We start from the raw sequence: 22083 nt of genomic DNA, 5'->3' as shown, positions 1-22083 counted from the left end.
GGTGGGGGGTGGGGGTGGGGGGGTGATCTGAAAGGAGCCAGTGGTTGTAGTGAGCAGACATGTGATGCCTCCCACTCTTGAGCGATTCTCAGACGGACTGAGAGCAGACCCCTTCTCTCTCAAGGTTCGAGTCTCGTCAGTAGTCTGGGCTTCGGATCCTCCTGTTTTACTGTTCCAGGTAATGTAGGCACACATTCACATCGCTTGTTTCATGCTTTGCATGGAAATATGACTTTTGATTGTCAAGAACAGTATGTGCATAGTATGAGTGTTATTGCCACTGTATTGATTTTTGTGTAGGAATGCACTGACTCAAGATGTAGGTGTTTATAATGCTTCAGTAGGAAGAATTATATCTGCCTTGCCTAGTCATAGAATGAATTAACTGCAGATGGTTGTATCTTGTATTATTCCCTTGTAATGGTACTGATATTGAGTATGAAAAGATTTTTTGATTTTTTTTATTAATGTCCAAATAAGGCTCAGTGATCAGCTATAGGGAATGGAGAAATTAAACTCTTTCTCCAGTCCCAATGTGCTCGTGGGCAGAGAGACGTCTGGCATATTCTAAAGTGAGGAATTCCCCGTTTTGACTTCAGCTATTTCATAGTAAAGTTCACACAATAGAAGGAGACAACAGAAACTGTCAGAAAGAGGAGCCAGAGAAGTGTTCTTGAAAAGGTTTAACTGCAAGTACATGCATAAAGTTTGATTTTAGAAATGCATGCACAGAGCAGATGACAAAATAAATTAAAAACATGAATACGTGCAGAGTCTGAAGTTTGCATGTTACCTGTTCACAGCAGTAGTTGTATTATATGCACAGTAAAGGAATGCTTTAAAAGCTTGGGCTAGAAGGCATGTGTGCTGTGCATGCCTGGCAGTGGCAGGCACCTGGGTCCCCACCGTACTCCTCTTCCTGAAAGGCCAGACTGGTGATTCCCTGCACGTGCTGCGATCTTAAGACAACCCATTTTCTCTTACTTCTCCTCATTGTTCCATGATAGACAGTTATAGGTTGGACATGCTGAAAGACAGAGGACAGTGTTCTCTTGAACTTGGTACCTTTTTTCACTGCATGATTTTTGTGCTCTCTTTTCCAGGGCACTTTGCCTAAATAGATGAGAATTGGCAGCTTGCCTTTGAATTCCCCTTTAAAAAAAAAAAATGGGACAAAAAGCATACACTCAGAAGTAAACCGTAACCGATTCTTTTTTTATCTGATCAGGAATGTGTGGCAACTCCCTCTCCATCTGTGATTCATACATTCTCTAAGCCACCCCCCCCCAGCTGTCAGAACTCCCCATGGGAAGAGCAGAAGAGCTTGAGCAAATTTCAAGCTGTACAGCCTCCATTGGCTTAATATTATCATCAGTACAGTGCTTTACCAGTACAGGACTGCGGGGGAGCCAGAGCCTATCCTGGCTAGCTACGAGCACAAGGCAGGGTACACCCTGGATGGGACACCAGTCCATTGCAGGGCACACAAGGACACACACACTCACACCAGGGCCAATTTTTACCGGTAGCCAGTTAAAAAAAAAAAGCACTAATATGCTTTTGTATGTGGGAAGAATTAGGAGTACCTAGACGAAACCAACAGGAACACGAGGAGAACATATGAACTCCATACAGTTTGCACCCCAGGTCCAGATTTGAACCAAGGACCCTAGCACTAAGAGGCAGCAATGCTAAGCACTGTGCCACCATGCCACCCATCCTTTAATTTCATATGTCAGTTGAAGCAAACTCTGATTTATAGTGGTGACCCAGAGCCCTACTTGTACAGCAGCATTTCTTTCTGACAGCAGTTGAGAGTTGAGTTTTTACTGAAGTGTAACAGCAGCATCTCACCTGGGATTTGAATCCACAACCCTTGGTTTTAGAGACTAGAGCCTAACCTCTACTCTGCTGCCCTAGGCATTACAGGATGCAAATAACAACAACATGCTTCAATCGAGAAGCCAGTGCAATGAGATGTAGTTCCAGTTCACACCCAGAATCAGGGGCATGATAACTAGCCCCAGTGCAGAGCCAAGAGATTCCTTGCATAAACTTTTAAAGTCTGCGTACAGTATTCAGTCAAGGTCATCCTCTAGCTTGTTAGGCAAAGGTCTGTATTATCGCATCGCTCTCAGTATGCACACCTGGAAGAGCGCTCGGCGTCGCGCGTTGCTCTGGTTCCACTCTGAGAAATTCCTCGGCTGAGTTCCGCTGCTGCTCCCTGTGATTTCCGGCTGTCTCAGCTCGGTGAGAAACGCCGTGTTCCGCTCCACAGCAATCAAGGCCTGCTGGCATCACTGCTGCACCCTGCTCTGGATCTCTGTGTCCTGAGGTCAGGATGTGCAGGTCAGGCTCTGATGCTGCCCGTGTGTTTAGATCCAAAAGGCCTGGTTCAGTAGGAGAGCAATTTCTTCCAGGAGTAAACTGGAACCCCATAAACTACAGCTACTTCAGGGCATAAATGAAAGGCTTTTGTGCATTCTGCACATTTTAGAGCGATATGAGTTTCTGCATAAACACAGAAGAAAAAGTGTCTACCCCACTTCCGACAAAATAAAAAAAAAGATCAGATTTGACATGCCTTTTAATCAGTGGCGTCGCCCTTCTGCCCATTTCGGAATATAACTTGAGCAGGTGTGGAAAACCGTCCGTTAAACTAATTCAACAGTTTGGGAATGAAAGTAGTAATTATGTCACGTGGGAGAGCAACACTTGGCACACAAAAATGTCCAGTTCCCGTTCTTTCTGGCCGTCTGTCAGCACAGCAAAGCTGTGAAATACTCACCCACAGGTGAGCTGTGACAGATGAGGTATGCACATGGCCTGGTTTCTGTCTGTTCTTGGTTTCTTTCCAAGCGCCTGTTGTCTTGATACCTAGATGATGGTTTGCGTGTCATTCATTCCCAGTGCAACAGACAGATATTGAAGATTTGATCTGCGATAACTATCCGCCAGTCATACCCCAGAGGATACACTGCCTCCATTTCTTTAACCAGATTTGTATTATTACATGGGATCTAGTCTTCAGAGTAGTCATGACTGTTTTTTCCTCTCCCCAGATGTGCTTTGTAGTCCTGCCCCAAAGCTTGTACTCTGCATTGTAGCACTACCAGATATTCCATTTTGATTTTAATTCCATCATCTATTCAGCTAAAAGGGACTAAAATCTACTCACAAGAAATCATGATTAAATCAAATGGTTCCTTTTCATCTGAAGGAAAAAGAAATGTAATGTTTAAAAGCTTGGCTCAGTAGTGCGTTGGTTTCATTTATTTTTCTTAGTTTGGTTGGGTGGTTTGAGGAAATTTGCATGAAGTATACATAAAAACACTACAGTTTAATCCAGGACAGATTCTTTCCACCAAGGCCTGACTTGCTGGACAGCGAAAGAGCTTCAGAGATCTCAACACATCGTCGTTGCAGAGCTTTGGTTTCAGAATTTGTGATGAAACAAAGACCTCAGTACCTCCTGACAGAACTATTAGCAAAGGCTTTTTAGGTTCTCTTGCCAGGTAGCTAAATGTGAAAATTCAGTTCTCCGTCCTCTTGTTTGTTAAACCCTTTGTTAGTGTCTGGTTGGATTTAGTCTGTGCAGTTGTGTGGGTAGAGACATACTGTAGCAGCCACAGTTTAACTGAAGCGGTTGGAAGACTGGAGGGAGTCTTGTAAGTAAAGGTCTGTCTTCACTGCCTGTTAGAGTGGAGGCGTTTTGACAGGGTGACAGGCAGGGGAGTCTTTAAACCGAAAAGAGAAGACTCATACCTGGGTTTGATGTTTATGTGTAATACAGGAGACATTGCCAAGAAAGGTCACTTTTTAATTGCACTGTGAAAAAAAGCTTTTTCCAGTAAAAGTAAAATTGCTGTAGAGTAAAATAATTTCTGCAACTATTTGAATGTTGTTGTGTAAACAAAAAATTGTATTTGCTTTATCACAACTTTCCATTGCATTGACCAAAGAATCCTGCAGGTCATATTGCAGCTCTTTCAGTGGATTAAAGGCTAAACACTACACAATTAACATTTTTATAATGTGTTATAGACATCTGGGTCTCCACAGTTGGCTTTGCTATGTCAGTGCCTGTATATTCTGATTGCCTTTCATTTACAAGGGTTGCCTGAGAAGAGAATATCAATATGTTCCTGAAACAGAAGAGCAAGCGGGGTCTTTTCTAGAAATGATGGGAGAGGGCATTTGTGTGTTTCAAGTTACATTTCTCAAGGTGCTTATTGAGCTATAGTTTCACCAGGAGATTCCAGTGCAATTGAAACTGCTACGTCTTTCACAATACTGATACTGCCCAGAAGCTATGTGTCTAGCACATTCTAATGCAGTGTCAACACAGTACAATAGGAACTGTAAAACAGATGCTTCTCAGTTGAAAGTATAGCCTTGGTTATGCAGTCGTTGTGCTCTGATATAGTAAGTAATAGTTCTGTTCTTCTGAAAAAGACAGAAATGGGCAGGGCTTTGCCCCTGCTCCCATTTGACGTATTTTATCAGAAGCTATTAATGCAACAGTAATGCCCTGAAGCCATTGACCACGATTTAACTTTTCTCAATAAACCTACAGCACGTGGGTCTTTCAGAGCTCTAAATGCTTCCTTGCCTGAGCCATTAGAACAAACGATCCTTCAGGGTTTGCAGTGCTGTGATGTCTGCAGTTAAAGATTTTATTAACCCACACAAAGGTCTTATCAGGGGCTGTTGTTTGCCTGTGTTTGAAACACTCCTTAGCTCGGCTCCCAGGCTTTGTCTTAGTTCATGTCTTTTAGGTGCGGTTCCTTGACTTCTTTTCTGTTCTTTAAAAATAGCTTTTATCTTAGTGCTTATCTTGTGCTTTGAGGTACCTCACCTCTTTGCAGTGATGCCAGTTGTGATCGGTATCACTTGGCTCCTTGTGAAACAAAGGACTGCACTTCTTTTGTGTCCACTTTTGAAGTGCAGCCCCTGCCTGGGTGACACACTGCAGGTATTCTGTCCCAGCAGCCTCACTGCACAGCTACTGAATTAGGGGGACATTTTATGGAGGCCAGACTGTACAAGCCCAGAGTGGAATTTAGCCAGAACAGGGGTTAAAGCCCCTACTTTTATGAGAAGTGCCCTTTGACCTGTAATAGCCAAGTGTTCCTGACCTCAATTTAATGTCTCATCTGAAGGACAGCAGCACCGACTCCAGTAGGTCCCCCATGCCCCCCTTTACTAAACTGAGGCCTTGTTTCTGGGAAATCTGGTTTGGAGGGAAGAGTGAAGCCCAAGAGCTCTTCTCCTCTGCGATTATAATAATTGGCACGATTTGGTTCAATCCCTGCACTACATTGGAGTAAATTGGCATGCACTGCTTCACAAAAGGCACAGGTTGTTTTAGAGTGCATCTTCATGAGCCCCCTGCAACCTTTTCAGCATGTCCGAGTGGCCTTTCTGTTTCAAGTGTGTTTGTTTTGTGCTGAGATATTACTCTTCTCAGACAGTCCTCGCTGGTTTACTAGGTACTCAGAGATGTCCCAGGGTACAAGTGATTTTGAAAGAACAGGAGATGAAAGCGGAGCTCTCAAAAAGCGTTGGGTTGGACTGTTGGGTTGAGCCGAAAGGGAAACTAGGACAGAAAACGATGGGGCTGAGAGGAGTTTTTAACAGAAAGAGCATCAAATCAAATATTAATTCTGTGTAGTTAATGTAGACATTCAAATTGAAAAGTAATCACTGGGCTCAAAAAATGTACAGAAAGTCAGTAAGGTTATTTTTGCTTGCTTGTCTGAAGAAACGCAGAGCTCTTCCCGTCATTTAAAGTTAGTGGCCGTAACTTAATACTTAGCAAGAAAGGAAGTAGAAAGAGCGTACCAATGCATAGGCATTTTTACACGCTGTTTCACAGTTTAGATCCATAAATCGCCAGTAAGTGGTGCCTCGTGCATTTGCATTTTCAGATATAGTGCGGATGATTCTGTAAGGAATAAAACCGGATGTTCCAGGGTCCTGAAAGACCTGAAAGTGGGCTCTGCAGAGCGGTCAGCCTCCTCCTGCAGAGCGATGTCCGTGCCCTCCAGATGTAGATGGGATGTCCCAGGACGTGAGTTACACAACAGTAAGCAGTAAAAGTATGGGGAGAAGCACCTGCTGGACACAGGCTGCTTCCTCACTCCAAAGCCTGCAGGCTGTGTGGCGGAGAAGGGAGGCGGCTGTCTGCTTAACTCAAGTTGATAAAGGAAGCAATTTTAGGTAGCTACCCCTCTAACTCCTCCCCAAACTGGATTGGTTTGGTTCCATAACTATTAAGTCTGTTTGTTACATGGATTTAAAAACTTAAAAGAACCCAATCACATTGTCATGGAGCCTAGTAGGAGCATTTTGTTAATGGAACAAGTAATAGGTTTATTCCATGCTGAAAAGAGAAGAACGAAAAAGAAAACACAACGTTTTGGCCGTGGAGCCTTCTTCAGGTGTGAGAAAGACAGGGTGATATGCCTTCCTTTGCAGCCTACGCATGCTGACGCAGCTACCCACCTGCATTTTTTAAAATTATTTGTTTTTAGCATTTTGAATGAATGGAGGCTACTGTGAATGGGTGACTACAAATGAAACCGTCAAAAATGCCATCCTACCAAGCTTCTGGCTAGTGTTTGCTTTAACTTTTCTCAACCAAAAAGGAAAATTAAAAGTACTTCAACATAATAGGCCAGTGCAGCTGTGTGAAGTGTCTAGATCGTCAGCAAACCTCTCCTCTTTCACGAGCTGAGCTGCTCTGATAATCTCCACAGAAATCTTGGGCAGAATGCTTTTCCCTCTGTCCTAACGTTCTTTCATCATGCTCTTAATTTTACAGCCTGCCCGGTGCATTGTGTTGTAGTGAATTGTGTGGCAGTCTAGAAGAATTGTATCGAGATTCTGATGGACCTCTTAACTGGGCATGACACCCTAAACATGACACTCATCCCAGCTGACTGGCGCAGTTGAAGCGTCCTCGTTAATTGTCACAGGTCTTTCGCTCTGTACAGGTGTGTGGGGCAGGTTGCACTTGGGTGCTGCATGTGTATGTGTGTGTGGACCATAACTCAAACCTCGAAAAGTTGGCAAGAGTACAAGACAGAGGTCCTGCCATGGAAGGAAGGCTGCTTTTAAGAAAGAATAACAAAGAGAACAGCACTCTTGTTTTTGATACGCGCTATCATTATCAAAGACAGTTATAGGAGTAGAAAGTCAGTAAAAGGTGTTGGCTTTTCACTTGGCAGCCGAACACTAACTGCAGATCATTGAGAAAAACACAGCTGTTCACATCAAAAGGAGAGCTTCCAATCCCTCCTTTTTTAAGGTAAAGATAGCATAACCCCTCCGTCATTTGTCTTTCATGAGCGGGGTATTATACTAACATCTCATGCAAAAGCAAAGCTTTTTCACACTTAACACAATTTTTACGCATATATTCTGTCACACCTGTTAATTTCTGATCAGTGTGTTAAAGGTGATCTTTCTGTAAACAAAACACAAGACTTGTCCTGTGTCTGGAAAAAAAACAAGACTTCCATGCAGGATTGGTATACTTTTGTACTACGAGCTGTTATAGCAATGTAAAAAAATCAATAAACACAAAGCTGCAATTTTGTTCAACCGCATATACACCAAAGGTTTTATTGACCCCTCTTGTATTCCCAGCATGTCAGGTTCTGATACACTTCGGTAATGATTGTACAGACAGAGGCACACCCGCAGTGACATAGACCAGGCCTGTCTGGAGCAGTGCCCAAGTGGCCTGTCTTGCTAGCTATCTGTGAGGATACAAAACTGAAGTGATCTGCAGGACTTGTGGCTCCCCTGGCTGCAGTTTCTACAGGGGTCGAGCCCCCTCTCTCTTGGTCTGACCCCTGCTGAGAGCAGGCGGGTTACGTAACGGAGATGAGCTCATAGCTGTTCTCAGTAACACACGGGAGTGGCTAGACCCCCCCACACACACACACACATACATACACAACCAGCAGCCTGCCTTCCAGCGGCGTGTCACGAGCAGAGCGGCTTATTTCACTTCCTTTCTCTTTTATTCATGGAGCATCCAGAGATCAGAGACACACGTGTCCTACAAATAAACTATCGCACGTGCTTTTTATTTTTGCCTGCTGTGGCAAGAGATGCAGGAGATGGACGAATTTGAATAGAATGCCCAGTTAACAGTCGTGGGTAACTGGATTATGTCCTCCTATCAAGAATGGTTTCCGTTTTCCCTGGTACTCTTTGTGCAGCCTTTTCTGCATTCGTTATCAAACGATTTCCTATCCGTTTTTTACTCCCAATATCATTGCAATTAATTAAAAACGTAACAAAGGTATGGCAAATATATATTTACTTTAAAGGAACAAGTAATAGGTTATAGAGAACACAAAGTTTCGGCCGTGGAGCCTTCTTCAGGTGTGGACACACCTGAAGAAGGTCCACACCTGAAGAAGGCTCCACGGCCGAAACGTTGTGTTCTCTTTCTTCTTTTTTTCAGCATGGAATAAACCTATTACTTGTTCCTTTGCAGCCTACGCATGGTGACGCAGCTACCCACCTGAACTACTATATTTACTTTATACCTCCTTGCACCCCTTTAAATATCTATCTTGGCACCACAGCAATTATTTCAGCCTTGGAAATTAGTCTCGGCTCCTCAGCTTTCCAAGGACTTCACATTGATTGTTAGGGCACTGAGCCTTTTCAGTGATAGCGTCTTGCTGACCTTATTCAAAATGCAACCTCTGTCAACGTTTTAAATTCTCACCTCTCACAATCTTATTTCTTTCTTTAAATTACACAGTTATACATGGTTTATTGTTTTTTTTACTGAATTTTTTAATATGTGTAATTCATTGAGACTGCTCTGTATCAAAAGGCGCTGTATAAGAATGACATTGATTAAGAGGACAGAAGTCCTGCAGTGTGCAGGCTGTCGATGGCTGACATGGTGGTGACGGAAACTGTACCACAGTGGAGATCAGCTTCGGCACGGTCTGCTTAGAACACACTTTCCCGCACTCCTTGTCTGAATCCAGTGCTTTGCCCGTGCAATTAGACGGGTTTCTGCAAGGCACCGCAGGACTTGTAATTTTCTGCACAGACACTCTTGCCCGGCAGGGATGGAGATAGATGGTTATGTAACTGCGGAGGCCGGAGGATTAAACCATAGGGGCACCTGACAACGACAAACAGCAATTTGTATTTGTTTCTTAACCAGAGTCACACCTTCTGGATCTCAGCATAAATAAGCCTCCGGCTCCTCTCCTTGTCTGTCGCCACTAAAATAAAAATACACAATGCAATTTGGGCCAAACCCTGCCTGCCCGCGATTACACTAAAATAACCGGCTTGGTTACGCTCTAAAAAGCTCAGTCTGAGAAGCCCAGTGATGTGTTTATCTAATGTGGGACTAAAGGGAGTTGACTTTATTTTTTTTGGGGGGGGGGGGATCGAAAATAGGGGGAGGATCTCAATTATTGCGATTTACAAAAAATGCAAAAAAGATCAACCCTGGAGGTGCAGAGAGGTTTTTGCTTTTGAGAACAGCTTGTTCAATGCAAATGTTTCAGATGCTCACCTCAGGCACTGGGAGGCTGCCAGCTCAGGTTGTGGCTGAGCATTGAAACAAGGATTACGCTGTAATTTAGGAGCTTTGTTAAGGTCGTCCTATTAAAAGTTCACCCTTATGTAGACAATTAGGCCATGAACCACTGTTAGTCACAAGGTGACTGTATCACTGTATACTACAGTGTGTGCTTGATATTTGCCAGCTGATGTAAGGGCTACTGATGCTTTCATGTTTTTTGCACTTTTGTTGCTTGTTGAAATGGAAATGTTGAAATGGAAAATAAAAAGAATAGTTAAAAAACAATGTGGGATTCCTCATTAGGGCTCAACCAATAATGGCTGGGGGGGGGGGGGGGGGTGAGAGCAGATTGTGCTTAAATCTTCAGTTCTGTGTTGCAAAAGTTGTATAATTAGATCTTTAATTGGTTCTACTGAACACTGAAGAAGTTTGAGAAAGTTTATAACAATACAAAATCTTGTTAAGTATACCCAAGAGGGACTAGCTCAGTGTATTTGGAATTGATATTTAAGATGAAAAATATCCGTGTCTTCTGGCTGTTGTCATATAACAGAATTCGTGGGTGTTCACTTGATCGAGTTTGGGTCACCTCAGCCACCTCCCTCCTCTCTTGGCTTATGGAGAAACAACAACGTCTGGGATTTCCTGCGTTGCTGCATGCTGGCGGTGATGTCAGTGAGTGTCATTGTAGTGCCAATTCAGAAGAGCAGCGAGGAAGAGGGCGAGAACCAAGCAGCTGGTGGTGTGGTGACTCTGTGGCTCAGGATCTGCGCCTGTGACTGGAAGGTTGCCGGTTCAAATCCCGCGGCCGGCAGAGGAATCCTACTCCGTTGGGCCCCTGAGCAAGGCCCTTAACCCCAGCTGTATAAATGGGCGCCGTATAAATGGCTGACCCTGCACTCTGACCCCAAGCTTCTCTCCCTGTCTGTGTGCCTGTGTGTCTCATGGAGAGCAAGCTGGGGTATGCGAAAAGACAAATTCCTCATTTCTATGGCTAATAAAGTGATCGATCTATTCTCCACAATCAGCGCTGTCTCTCCCGTTGGGCGCTGTGAAAGCTCTCATCAGTGTGCAGGATGGTTGAGCTCATGTACTCATCTTTACTGCCCACCCACAGCAACGGAAGTTGTTGGTATGGAAAACTGTGAATTATGGTGGTTCTGGAGATCCAGAGAAGGACTCCACATCTGGGATTGCAGAAAAAAACTAAACCACTCACAGCTCAGGGATCTGACAGCAAATCATTGTGAACCATAGCACCAATCCCTGGTCTCTGTGTTGGGGAAAAAAAAACTTTCCACCCCCCCCCCCCCCCGTCAGAGAGAGTTCTTCCATGTAAGTGAAGTGATTAAATTTGTCATTTCCTGACTAGCCATGATGAGATACTTAGGGTTTGGCTGTGCTTCAGCATTCTGCTGGGAAGTTTTTAATTTTTTTCTGGAAATTGTACACAGATATCTGCAAGGGATAATCCAACAGGCTTGGCCTTCTGGAAAGAAAAGCAGGCTATTTAGGGGCGTGAGCAAGTTTTAAAGGCAAACTCTTTAGTTTGAAAGAGATGTTAAAGCTGTAGTCTACTGAACCGTATGTCATAGCTAATAAACTGAGGAATCTTGATAGAAGAATGAAACAATGTTGAAAATTAGTCAGTACAGAGTCTTGGCTGCTTTATAATATAAAGATTTTAAGCATTTCAGCTCAGAGGCCTAGACAAAATGAATATGGTCATGAAATGAATATTTTATTCCTTTTCCTATTGTCTGCAAAAATGTCTTATGTCTCATTAAGGAGGGCTTTCAGGAAAAATAATTGAAAGCACATTCAAAGTAATTGTTTGCTTCTTTGTCTCTCAAATCCCTCCGTAGATCTCGTCTTTCCTGGTGTACATCAGGGAAACAGCCTTCTTAGCTGTGCTGAACCAGTGGATTACTGTGTGTTCAGCTAAGCTCAACTGTCAGGGAACTTGTTGTACCTAAAACATTCAGGCAATTTTAATGAAGCAACCTTTGGTTATAACTCCTAATTCTTTTACAGGGTTGGGAAATCTTTTATTTCCTCTGCTTTCAGCCTTGTCTGTTGCAGGGCAGGGTTCAGTGTCTCTCAAGAGAAATAAATCAAGCGTCACTGTACCCTCCTGTGGATTTAACAAAGGCAGGCCAGGGGGTTGACAGGGTGAACTTGTTTCGAGCTGCGATTTCACCTGCAGGCTCTGCACTTGCAACTAGACTGAGTCGTCAGCCCCTGGAACGGCTGCTCTGCCACAGGAAACGTAATCTGCAGAACTCACAGCAAACTCTCTGTTCAGTGAGTTTTGAATCCTAGTGTGGGTGCAATAACATAAAGAACTGGTAGGAGAAGGAAGGCGAGAGAAAAAGAAAATGAAGCACAGCAACAAGTGGGTTGAAGCGGAGCATACTGTACGTCTGGAGAGCGCGGACTCGAGCTGGCCCTCCGTGCTTGAGTGGTATGATGTTATGCCACTGATCTGCCACGGTGCTCAGGAGGAGACCCTGAGAATGTTAAGAAGTGGTTGGGGGACAAAGGAGAGCTCCCTGATCATCCACGGCTGGACAGCCCAGGTAGCATGGTGCTTAGTCCTGCTGTTTACAGCTCAAGGGCCTTGTGTTTGGTTCCAGTATGGTTTGCCTGATCTGTGTGGAGTCTGCATTGAAAGCCACTCAGACATGTGCCGGCATCTCACAGGCTGTTCCACACCGTTTCTTTCCAGGGGTGGAGGAATTGAAGGGACTTCTTAGCTGGGTTTGTTTTCCCCAGTGCAAACAGTGCTAAACAGAACCAAGAGAACACAATGGGCATGGCCTTGTCTGTTTTAATAAACTGATGAGCCCTTCATCCCGGGCCACTGAGGGTGTACTCTAACGCTTCTCATCGTGATCATGATACTGTAACTGTTGGTTCTGTTAGTCTGCCATAAAAGAGATTTCTGTATTGTCCATTTATAAAATTACTGAATTTGTGTTACTACCTCAAATCAGTTTTGTACATTGGGACAACAACAGTTTGATCTCACTTGGAAAATGCAACGGGAGAACAAATCCAAACCATGTACTCCCAATGGCTTTGATTCCTGCTAGTGTATCATGCAGTGGCTGTCCTGTAAATATTTTTTTTCCCCTTTTCCTCGGGGTTTGCAGGTTTTTCTTTTGAGTGCCAATGTCGGCAAGCCTTGCACGCCACCTTTGCAAAAAACACGTTTTGGCTGTGCTCGATCCTTTCTCGTTTTGTCTCTGGGGGGCAGCTGGCTGTTTCCTATTGATGTTTTATGATTGCTGTCATCCAGTCTTTGATAAAGTCACGGATCCTATTAACCATGTTCTACCACCTATGTCATCTTCTACAAACCATCTGTCAACAACGGGGACTGTCTTCAACACGCTGCCCAACTGCAGGAAACTATAGTTGGATATTGCTTGACATGTAAACTTCCAGTACATCCATATTAAATGTTTCAAATATAAATATATCATTTTCTCTTAACATATTAATATATTGGTTTAACGGAGCACTTTGTTATAAAGGTTTATAACCTTTATAGTAACCCAAAATGTGAAACAGCTGGTAAAATGTGTCCTTACAGGATATATCAGGGAGTATACACACTCGTTCCGGTTGTACAGCTAGTATGTGGAGGAAAAATTTGGCTGCCATCCTGTATTGAGAAAAAAACTACTGCTTAGCCCTCCCCTCCTCTGTGTACATGGTGAGCAGTAACATAACTTTTGAACAGTACTGTGTGCGTGCATCTTGGGTTTTGTGTATTTTTGGATCCAGTACACGCCCAGCTGATCAGGAATTAAAATCAGGGCGTTCTGTTCAGCAGACAAGTATCATTTCTTATTAATATAGGTTCCGATGTTGCTGTACAAGTGTGTTGGAATCTTTAAGACTGCGGAGAGAAGGTGCAGGAGGAGGGATTATACTACACAGTACCCAAATGGGTGACTGTTTCTTCATCTTTGACCTTTATCCCAGTCCCCTGGGAAGCCGAGTGGTGAATCCTCAGTGTAGAGTTCACAGGCCAGCCCGCCTGAACCTCACTGGTGCTCAGTGAACATCTCTACTCCGGTCTGGAGGATTCCAAAGACAGGCCTTCACGGGCCTCCTTTTCTTCAGCTGCTCCTAGGGGAGAAACAGAAGGCAGAAAAAAAAAAACGTGCCGACCGAGGAACCGAATCAGCTGAGCCTTGCAGTTCTGAAAAACGAGCGAGAGAGAGAGTCAGCGAGAGACGGCGAGTGAGACAGAGAAGAGGGAGGCTGGCTGGAGCACACTTCTCCAAGGAGAGGAGATGGGGAAATAAAACTAGCATCACAGCAATTGCAATTTTCAGCACCAAAGAGCAAAAACAGGTTTTAACTCCAAACCAGGGTCTTCCCTTCCACTGCCACCTGAATCCATCCTCTCCTTTCTCTCCGTGGAGCCTCACTCTGATTCTGTTATATGATTGATGTAAGGAAAAATGCTGAAGTTTCGCGCAGACCGGAGAGTGAGGTAGGTAGGATGCTGTGCTGTGGGCTTCGAGGACAGCTCAGACATGAAGTTTATTATGTAGAGCTGGTTAGCAGCTGCAGTGGGAAGTGACTGGGAAGCTGCAGGTCAGTGATTACTGCAATGCAGTGCTGGAAGGACAGGACCTGTTCTGTGTTTTGTGCATTTATGGGAGATGTATGTATGAAATAGAGACAATGTGCGCGCCTAGATGTTTATACTTGAGCAAGAAAAATGGTTAAATAATCCTGGGCGACTGGGCGTGTAGCGAAACTAGGTCTAGGCTGGAATGTGTACAGTAGTGGTTTGCACATGTTTGATAATTACAGCACTTTACAGTGATTCAAAAGCTGCAGTTTCAACACCAATATGTTGTAGAAATATTATCCCCTTGTGCTTCTGTGCTTATAATTTTATCTCTTATTGGCACAGGATGTTTCTGTCTCTGTCTGTGTTTGTAGACTAAGCATTAAGCACTAAGCAGCAACAGAAGTTACTTTCAGAGTAAGGGAAGGCTGTAAGTGCTGTAAGTGTGTGGATGGTGTTGGTTAAGGTTTCACTCTCCGTATGAGTAAGTGAGTTGCCAAGTGTTTAGTGTTCAGAGGAGACTCAGGGGTGCGTGTTGTTTGTGTGTGTTTGCGTGTAGGAAATCGAGCAAGCCCTCGCTGACTCTTCGGCTGGGGTGTCTGTTTTTGTGCACTCGTGTTCTCTGCGTTAGCCAGGAGCTGGCACGTGCTGTGTGTGTGTAGACTGCACCGTGGGCTTCCTGCTGAGGACGAGGGATGTGTCATGTCAAAACAAGCCAAGCAGTTCTTTTGATTGCTTTTCAAATACCCACTTCCAGTCCCATTGTGTCATTAATCCCTGGGTGGAATTAAAAGTAACAAGTGCAGAGTCTGTCAGACAATGTTTTACTCACTACAAAGTCCTAATTTGAAACAACGGTGTTTATTTATGTGTAATTAATGCTATTTACTAAACCATACATACTGTATATGTCAGATAAACGCCATCTCACAATACATCTTCTAGGTTTTTGAGCAGTCATTTATCCCAGCAAGAAACAGTTTATACAATCGAGCGAAGGAGTCCTATTATGACATGCAGTGTGACATAAAATATTATTTTTCTTAATAACATCATTCTAATATGACAGGAAACACCTTTTAGGGTTGTGGTATATTTTAAGAGCAAGCACTTGCTATTAAATGTGGGTTTGTGAATATTAGCTTGGCAGTTTCACAATGCTAGAAAACAGTAGAGTCTAAACAGACTTCTGTCCCTGCTTCTCTTTTGTAAAATCAAAGTTAGAAGCCGTGCATAGCTGTTTTGTTTCTGTAAGGGCTCGGTGTGACATAGCTAACTTTGACTAATGCAAGGAACATACTGTATGTTTTAATTACAAAACAAGCCACATCAGTCTAAAATAGAAGTATTCTTCTATATCTGTTGAGTTCTGTTCTGTGCACGTTTGCCATAAAAAAGCTAAATATGAGTCCCAGATATTCTCAGTACATGCTGATTAGTGGCAGTAAGAAACAGGGGTGTGCACACAGTGTATGTTTCAGCTCACATGAAAGAATGCAGAGTGTGAGGTTTCTGAAAATGGTATTGCATTTTTTTTTTACCCTACGGTGATTATGGAGATAATATCAGTTCAGGGTTCCTCATGCTGTCTCATAAATCTCTGAAACGCACCCATATTTATGACCTCCCCAGGCATGCCATGCACCTGGCTGGTAAACAAAATGACTTCCCAGCCCAGAGCTCCAGGAACATGTGTTCTGGCTTCATTGATTCTTAAAACCCATACAGAACCAGAAAGCGTATCTTGTACCCCGTAAGAGCCTTATTCCTTCATTCCTTGAACGGTCCTGTAGTAGGACCACACTTGCGGTGACCTGATAGTGAGCCTCATACACTCACACCATGTTTGCCTGTACAATTCCCAAAACGCTTGAGCATCGGGGTGAGCAACAGCCTTGACTGACACGGATGTCATACAGCCGTGGCACACCGTGTGGCACAAAAAGGGAGCAGATACGAATACATTCAGGCTTAGTAACTTGATATAGGGCATCATGCTTTGATGCAAATAATTGTGCTGTAGGTCCATACACGTATGTACTGTATGATATTAGGAAGTGCATTGGAAGATTGGGCTAACCCTATTATGAAGATGTTCATTATAATATTGTATGTCTGATCCGACTTATGGCACACAGTGGAGAACTGGCACAGGTTAGTGTGTTTTCTCATCACCACCTCTGTTCTCTTTACAGCCACAATGACAGAAATGGAGCACTGGGGCACCCAGTGATTCAAAACAGCTCAGAGGAGACACGCAGACTGCAGCGACTTCAATAGTGAGTACGGCAGGATGAGTACCAGGGCCTGGTTTTCACGCTCCTGCACGGGGAACACAGAAACAGTGGTCCTGCCGGCGTTAGTCTTTAGAAGGAATGGAAGTTTTTAGACATGAAGGAAGGCACACTGGCTAGCTCGCTTGATTACAAGTAGATGATGGGTCCAAGCATCTTATCCACCCGTGTTTTTGATGGATCCAAGCTGCTACAAGAACCAGCTTATTCCAGACACCCACCACCCTTCATGTATAGAAGTGCTTCCCTTTTCTTTAGTCTTTAGAAGGAATGGAAGTTTTTAGACATGAAGGAAGGCACACTGGCTAGCTCGCTTGATTACAAGTAGATGATGGGTCCAAGCATCTTATCCACCCGTGTTTTTGATGGATCCAAGCTGCTACAAGAACCAGCTTATTCCAGACACCCACCACCCTTCATGTATAGAAGTGCTTCCCTTTTCTTGGCCCTAAGTAATTTAACCTCTTAATTTTCATCTGTGTCTCCAGGCCCTAGTTTCAATGCTGATCTTGAAGCAGTTCACTGGATTAAGCTATTCTGAACTGCTTTCAGAATTTTTAACACGTCTGTCCAGTCTCCTAATTTTCTTGTTAGTTTGTTCCTTTAGTCTAAGTGGGATCTGACAAGTGTGTTGTAAGTGTAATTGCGGCATAATATTTGTAGCATAACTTCTCTTGATTTAAACTGTACAGTCAAGAACTGAGCATAAGGAAATGTGAGATACAGTTTCTCTTGTTTTTTTGTTATTGGCTGCATGTCAGTATTCAAAAGGACAAACTGGATATGCTAGAAATATTTTTTCCGTGTTTATCTTTTTTGCATCCATGTTTAATCGACAAACGATCTGTACTTGCTGTATGTGAAATTTGAAACTCTGAGACAGTTGATGATGCAATGGATTCGTAGATTTGCTCTTCAAATTCTGACATTTTTGAAGCCTGTATGACAAAACATGAGAGACAGAGCCCAAACTGAGGAACCGCTTAATCTTTTACATTAGGTTATTTAGAAGATTCAAGATTGATTCTAGATCGTATTACACAAGAGTTAAACGCATAACTAAATAAGTTAGTTATAACCTATAGAGAGGATAAGAGAAGATAAGTTTACTTTTGCAAAACCAGAACTTGCTCTGAAAGTCACGAAATGAGTCTCCTTAGTTTGAAATAGAACTAGATGCTGTATAAATATGGCAAGTATATGCTGTGTATAAAGATTGAAGGTGATAGAGGGTGTTGATTGTGTCTCAGAAGAAAAGTTAGTTTCCGCCCTGGAAATGACACTGTAGCAGCACTCTCAGGTGTCCGGCCCTGCACGCTGAGCGGGAGTTTCGCTTTGTGGTTTTTGTTTCGAAAGCCGAGCTTGTTGTTTGCCCGCTGGCTCTCAGGACTCAGGAGAGGCTCAGCACTGTGGAGGTTCTCCCTAGTCTGTCAAAGCCCGGGCACTGGAGAGGCAGGAGGGGAATCACGTTCCAGCAGCTCAAGTGACCATGACCGTTTTCTGTGGGTTCAGTGAAACTAGGTGATGTCACTGGATAATTCTCCTGCACAATACTGAGGAGGAGGGAGAGGCCAGTCAAGTTACAGTTAAAAATATGTTCTAACCACAGCTTTCAGACAATAGAAAAAAAAGAGCAATGGAAGTGTTTTTCTCATAAGTGCACAAGAAAGGCTCCCAAGACCTTGCATGACCCCTACCCTTCCTCTGTTGTTGGTTAAGCAGAATCAGTATTGTTCCAAATATGTATTTATTAATGGAGAATGTGGTAAATGCAGGCGTAGAGCTTTCTGCGGTTGTTTCTTCAAACGCTAACCTGTAGAAGGTACTATCCCTTTGCATTTCTTTATGTCTTGGAGGGATCCAACATTTTTTCATGGGTGTTTCTATGGCCCCCATAACTTCACTCTAGGCTCTCTGGCTTTTTTAGTTCCCTGGTGTGAACATTTTGAGATTAAAAGAATATAAAAATATTTTTGTTGGGATTACACATGAGGTGAAATAGGGCATGATATTAACTACAGTCTGACCTCTACTGCTGGAATTGTACTCTGCACTGGATGGGGTCTTGACTTGGACAATTATGTTCCAAAATTAAAGGAAATAATCAGCCAAGCAGTAAACCTGCCCTTTTCCTCATGAAGAAGTTATCTGTTAGGGGTCAGCGTTGTGCAGTCTGTGCAAGAATCTGTTTAACATGACTCTGATTATACCAGTGAAAACCCCTGTCTTGCAATCTTTTCCTAACCATCTCATTTCTTTAACTAAAACCACAGGACTGCAGAATTGTAATGCTGCCAGCCCTAATAAAAATAGAACGAGTGGTTGCTGCTGAATCCCTAGGCACTTCTCTTCAGTATTTGTTGAAATGTTTGTACAGACACAGTAACGTGATTATCGGCCACATGGGTGCAGGGAGAGTGTGCTTTCTTTCATGCTCATCTTGGTTCAGTGGTGTCAGCTTTAACTACCCCGTCTCATTAATGGGACTGAACGCCTTGCAGGATGAACGACGGACTGAGTGGCGAAATAATGCTCTGTGTTCGCTGCAGCTCGAACCCGGACATGAGTGGCAAAGCGGTGGGGAAGAGGCCTGTGAGCATCGCCAGCGACGTCAACTCCACGCACGCCATGGTGTCCGATGTGTCTCCAGAGCAGTTGCCCAACGGGAGGGTCAGTACTGAGTCCAAGGTGGCGGCTGAGCTCTGTGCTGCGAGTCTGGGTCTGGGTCGTGTCAGCGGCCAAGTACGAGCAGGGTTGCCCAAGCGTCCGTGTGCTGCCGGGGAAAGGTGGGGGGAGGTGAAGCACAGTAGTGGAAAACAAATATTTACGCCAAGTTTTAAAATAAAAATGATATAATCACTATCCAGACAAGAATAAGAACAATCTGCTCTGTCCCAGGATTTGGACATTCTGTCCTTGGTTATTTATTCGAACAGGGGCTAGGATGGGTGACATTTTGGAAGGAGCTTTCTGGATTGCACTTACAGAGGGTCAACACTTTGACCTTTATGCCATCCAGAAACCCAGTATTTGATGGTGGGTTTTCATTAGGTAGCAGCAAGAATACCCTGGCAAACACAAGGAGTTTCCATTCCTCAAATTGTGGGTGAATCTGTGTTTAATAACCCATAATCTGATCCTCCGATTAAAAGGGCAGTGCATCCTGAAACCTGCAGAAGGATCACGCTCTGCTGTGTTGTGTTACTGTATGATTTTATGAATCCTGTATTGGACTGTTTATTCTTCCTGTTTTCCTCCCGTCCCTTTTAGGCCTCTCGCTCTTCCAAGAAAGCCGTCACGTTCGGGAAGCGCTCCAACTCCATGCGCAGAAACCCCAAGGCAGAGGTCACCCAACAGGGCTGGCTGTACAAGCAGGTGGGGGGCTGCACTCCGTGAAAGGGGGAGTCCAAAAGCCAGTGTGTGGTGCATCAGGTGCAGGCAAGGCGACCCCCTGGCTAACAGCAGAAAGCCGCAGACAGCTCTGCCATTGACAGAGCTACTGTTTCGTTTCTTCCTGCCTCCTGTAAACAGAGGCGTGTACAAGCCTGGCATTACCACTCAGACTGGCTTGATGTCTCTGCTGAGACATGTGGGTTAGTACTTGATCTGAATCTCTATTTGTGTGTGTGGGGGGGAGGGGCAGCATTAGGGCTGGGTAAGGCTTTCTCGGCCTTTTTCTCGGTTTTTGCTCGTCATGAAAGGCATCACATCCATTGTCCGCTTAAGAAAAAACAAGTTATTAAGAAACACATTTAGACCAGAGAGATGCGGGTATATCATTAGCTGTGACTCAACATTTCCCCTTCTTTCTCCCTCTCGCTCTGCCTCTAGGCCAGCAATGGAGTCAAGCAGTGGAACAAGCGCTGGTTCGTCTTGACGGATCGCTGTCTTTTCTACTACAAAGGTACGGACTTATTTTGATGTTCACATGGAAAACAGAGAAATTGTTTCAGCTTGTGGGAATGTGTGACTGTTGTATCTACTTTAAGCCACTATCTTTGCTCTGATACTATCTTATTGTACTTGACTGATGAGTCTGTGTATTGAAAACATTGCTATGCAAAGGTTTTATGAATATCTTTTCTTGGGATCACAGAATTGTTTTACGAATATGTCACAGTTGCGGTATGGTATAGTATACTGCAGCTGGAATTCCTTGATTATCTCTTTTGCTAGGTTTATTACATTTGTTTCTTGTCTTCTGCATATGACTGGGAGGGGGGCTAGGTTCTCCATTCTGGTCTTGTCTTCTAACTAACGGTACTGTGCATGAGCACATAACTCCTGAGCCCTGTAAATTCTACTGGTTCTCACTCAAAATCATAGTGGACATATAAATTGCTGAATGGTTTAGTTACAGGTTATTATAAGGATTTAGGGCACAAGTGCAGTCCAGTTCTTAACCCGAGATCTGCGGATTCAAGTCATCTTACTCTGCTGAAAACCAGGCTCCATGGGCAGAGCCTTCTCTTGTATGATGCCCTGTCTGTGGACCTCTACTTAAATCCATTAGGGACTCTCTGAATGTCAACATTTTCAATACTCACAGAATGAAGACCTATCACTTCATTCTAGCTTTTAAAGTGTGATTTATTTTTTCTTTGGGTTTATCCATTTTGCTGTGCCTTTCATTTTTTCTGTTTTTACTTCTGTAAATATTATTCTGTATATTACATTTGAGCTATTGCCTAGCACTTTGAGATTCTTAAAGTCTCACATAAAATTGCATTATTTTCATCATCTTCAATAATTAGATGGAACTGTGCTGGTTTATTACCTGTTTTTTCTAAGCGTACTTAGTAAAATTCCTGGAAAAATAATGCCTACATACTTGAACATGAACGGCAAAGGAAATTATTAATGGGACCTATCTAGGGCTTGTAGACCATGGATATGCAGCATTGAGCTAAAAGAGAAGTGAGATTAATGGAGTGTGATCCTGAAATGTGCAGTGGTTTTTACAAGCTGTTCCAAGAAATTTTTGAAGATGTGGTAGTAGTCTGTGCTGAAGCTAGTTAACCTCTTTGACTAAGTGTTTGAGAAATTTTAGAAGGTTCATTGTTCCTCTGGACCTGCTGGGCATCAGGTGCTGTATACAGCAGTGGGACGTGTGGCAGAAATGGAGGAGTGACGCAGTCAGATATCCCTGTCTTTCCTGCAGATTTACTCACTGTGTAAACATGTGCAACATGCAACATCGATTCCTGTCAAACCTTCCTGATTTCCTTCAGAGAAAGTGAAGACATGTTTCAGAGCCAAGTGTGAGTTGCGGAATGAGTCACGTTTCTGCTGTTACCTGTAGGTTCATTTATAGGTGCATTTAAATTGAGGAGGTATGACGTGGCAATCACACTGATATTCCTGTGTTGTTCAAAATAAGTACTTTTATCGGTTTTACTAAGCTAACCCCCCAGAATCTGTAGTCCCTGATAGGTTACACATACACATACTGTACATACAGACCTCTGATTCAAACAGCTGTCTCTGGGACACCATCTAGCCACCACATCCACAGGGTGCAGAGGAGCCCCAGTTTCACTGTCCCGAAGAAACAGTGGTCTAGATGTGCAAGGCTTGTGTAGCAATCTTCAAATGAAGAACCTCTTAAAGGAAAAACTAAG

General features: G+C 43.6%; 1 protein-coding gene across 9 annotated transcripts in view; it reads left to right on the top strand.

Moving 5' to 3' along the window:
- Positions 1-22083, top strand: part of plekha6 (pleckstrin homology domain containing A6) — an 82497-nt gene that overhangs the window by 22225 nt on the left and 38189 nt on the right. For 6 of the 9 annotated variants that reach the window (XM_088920856.1, XM_088920854.1, XM_088920855.1 and 3 more), the window contains exons 2-5: positions 16364-16447; positions 19012-19132; positions 19733-19837; positions 20294-20366. In XM_088920856.1, coding sequence (XP_088776982.1) covers positions 19025-19132; positions 19733-19837; positions 20294-20366 — 286 coding nt within the window. In that variant the 5' untranslated portion in view covers positions 16364-16447; positions 19012-19024. Of the gene's footprint in view, positions 1-5930; positions 6089-16363; positions 16448-19011; positions 19133-19732; positions 19838-20293; positions 20367-22083 lie in introns of those variants that run through there. The other 3 variants (XM_088920852.1, XM_088920853.1, XM_088920849.1) reach the window with 3 other exon arrangements.

Source organism: Atractosteus spatula, chromosome 7 (genome assembly GCF_055471065.1).
Source record: "Atractosteus spatula isolate fAtrSpa1 chromosome 7, fAtrSpa1.hap1, whole genome shotgun sequence".
Classification (NCBI taxonomy): Eukaryota; Metazoa; Chordata; class Actinopteri; order Semionotiformes; family Lepisosteidae; genus Atractosteus; species Atractosteus spatula.
This window is presented reverse-complemented; position numbering and strand designations above follow the sequence as displayed.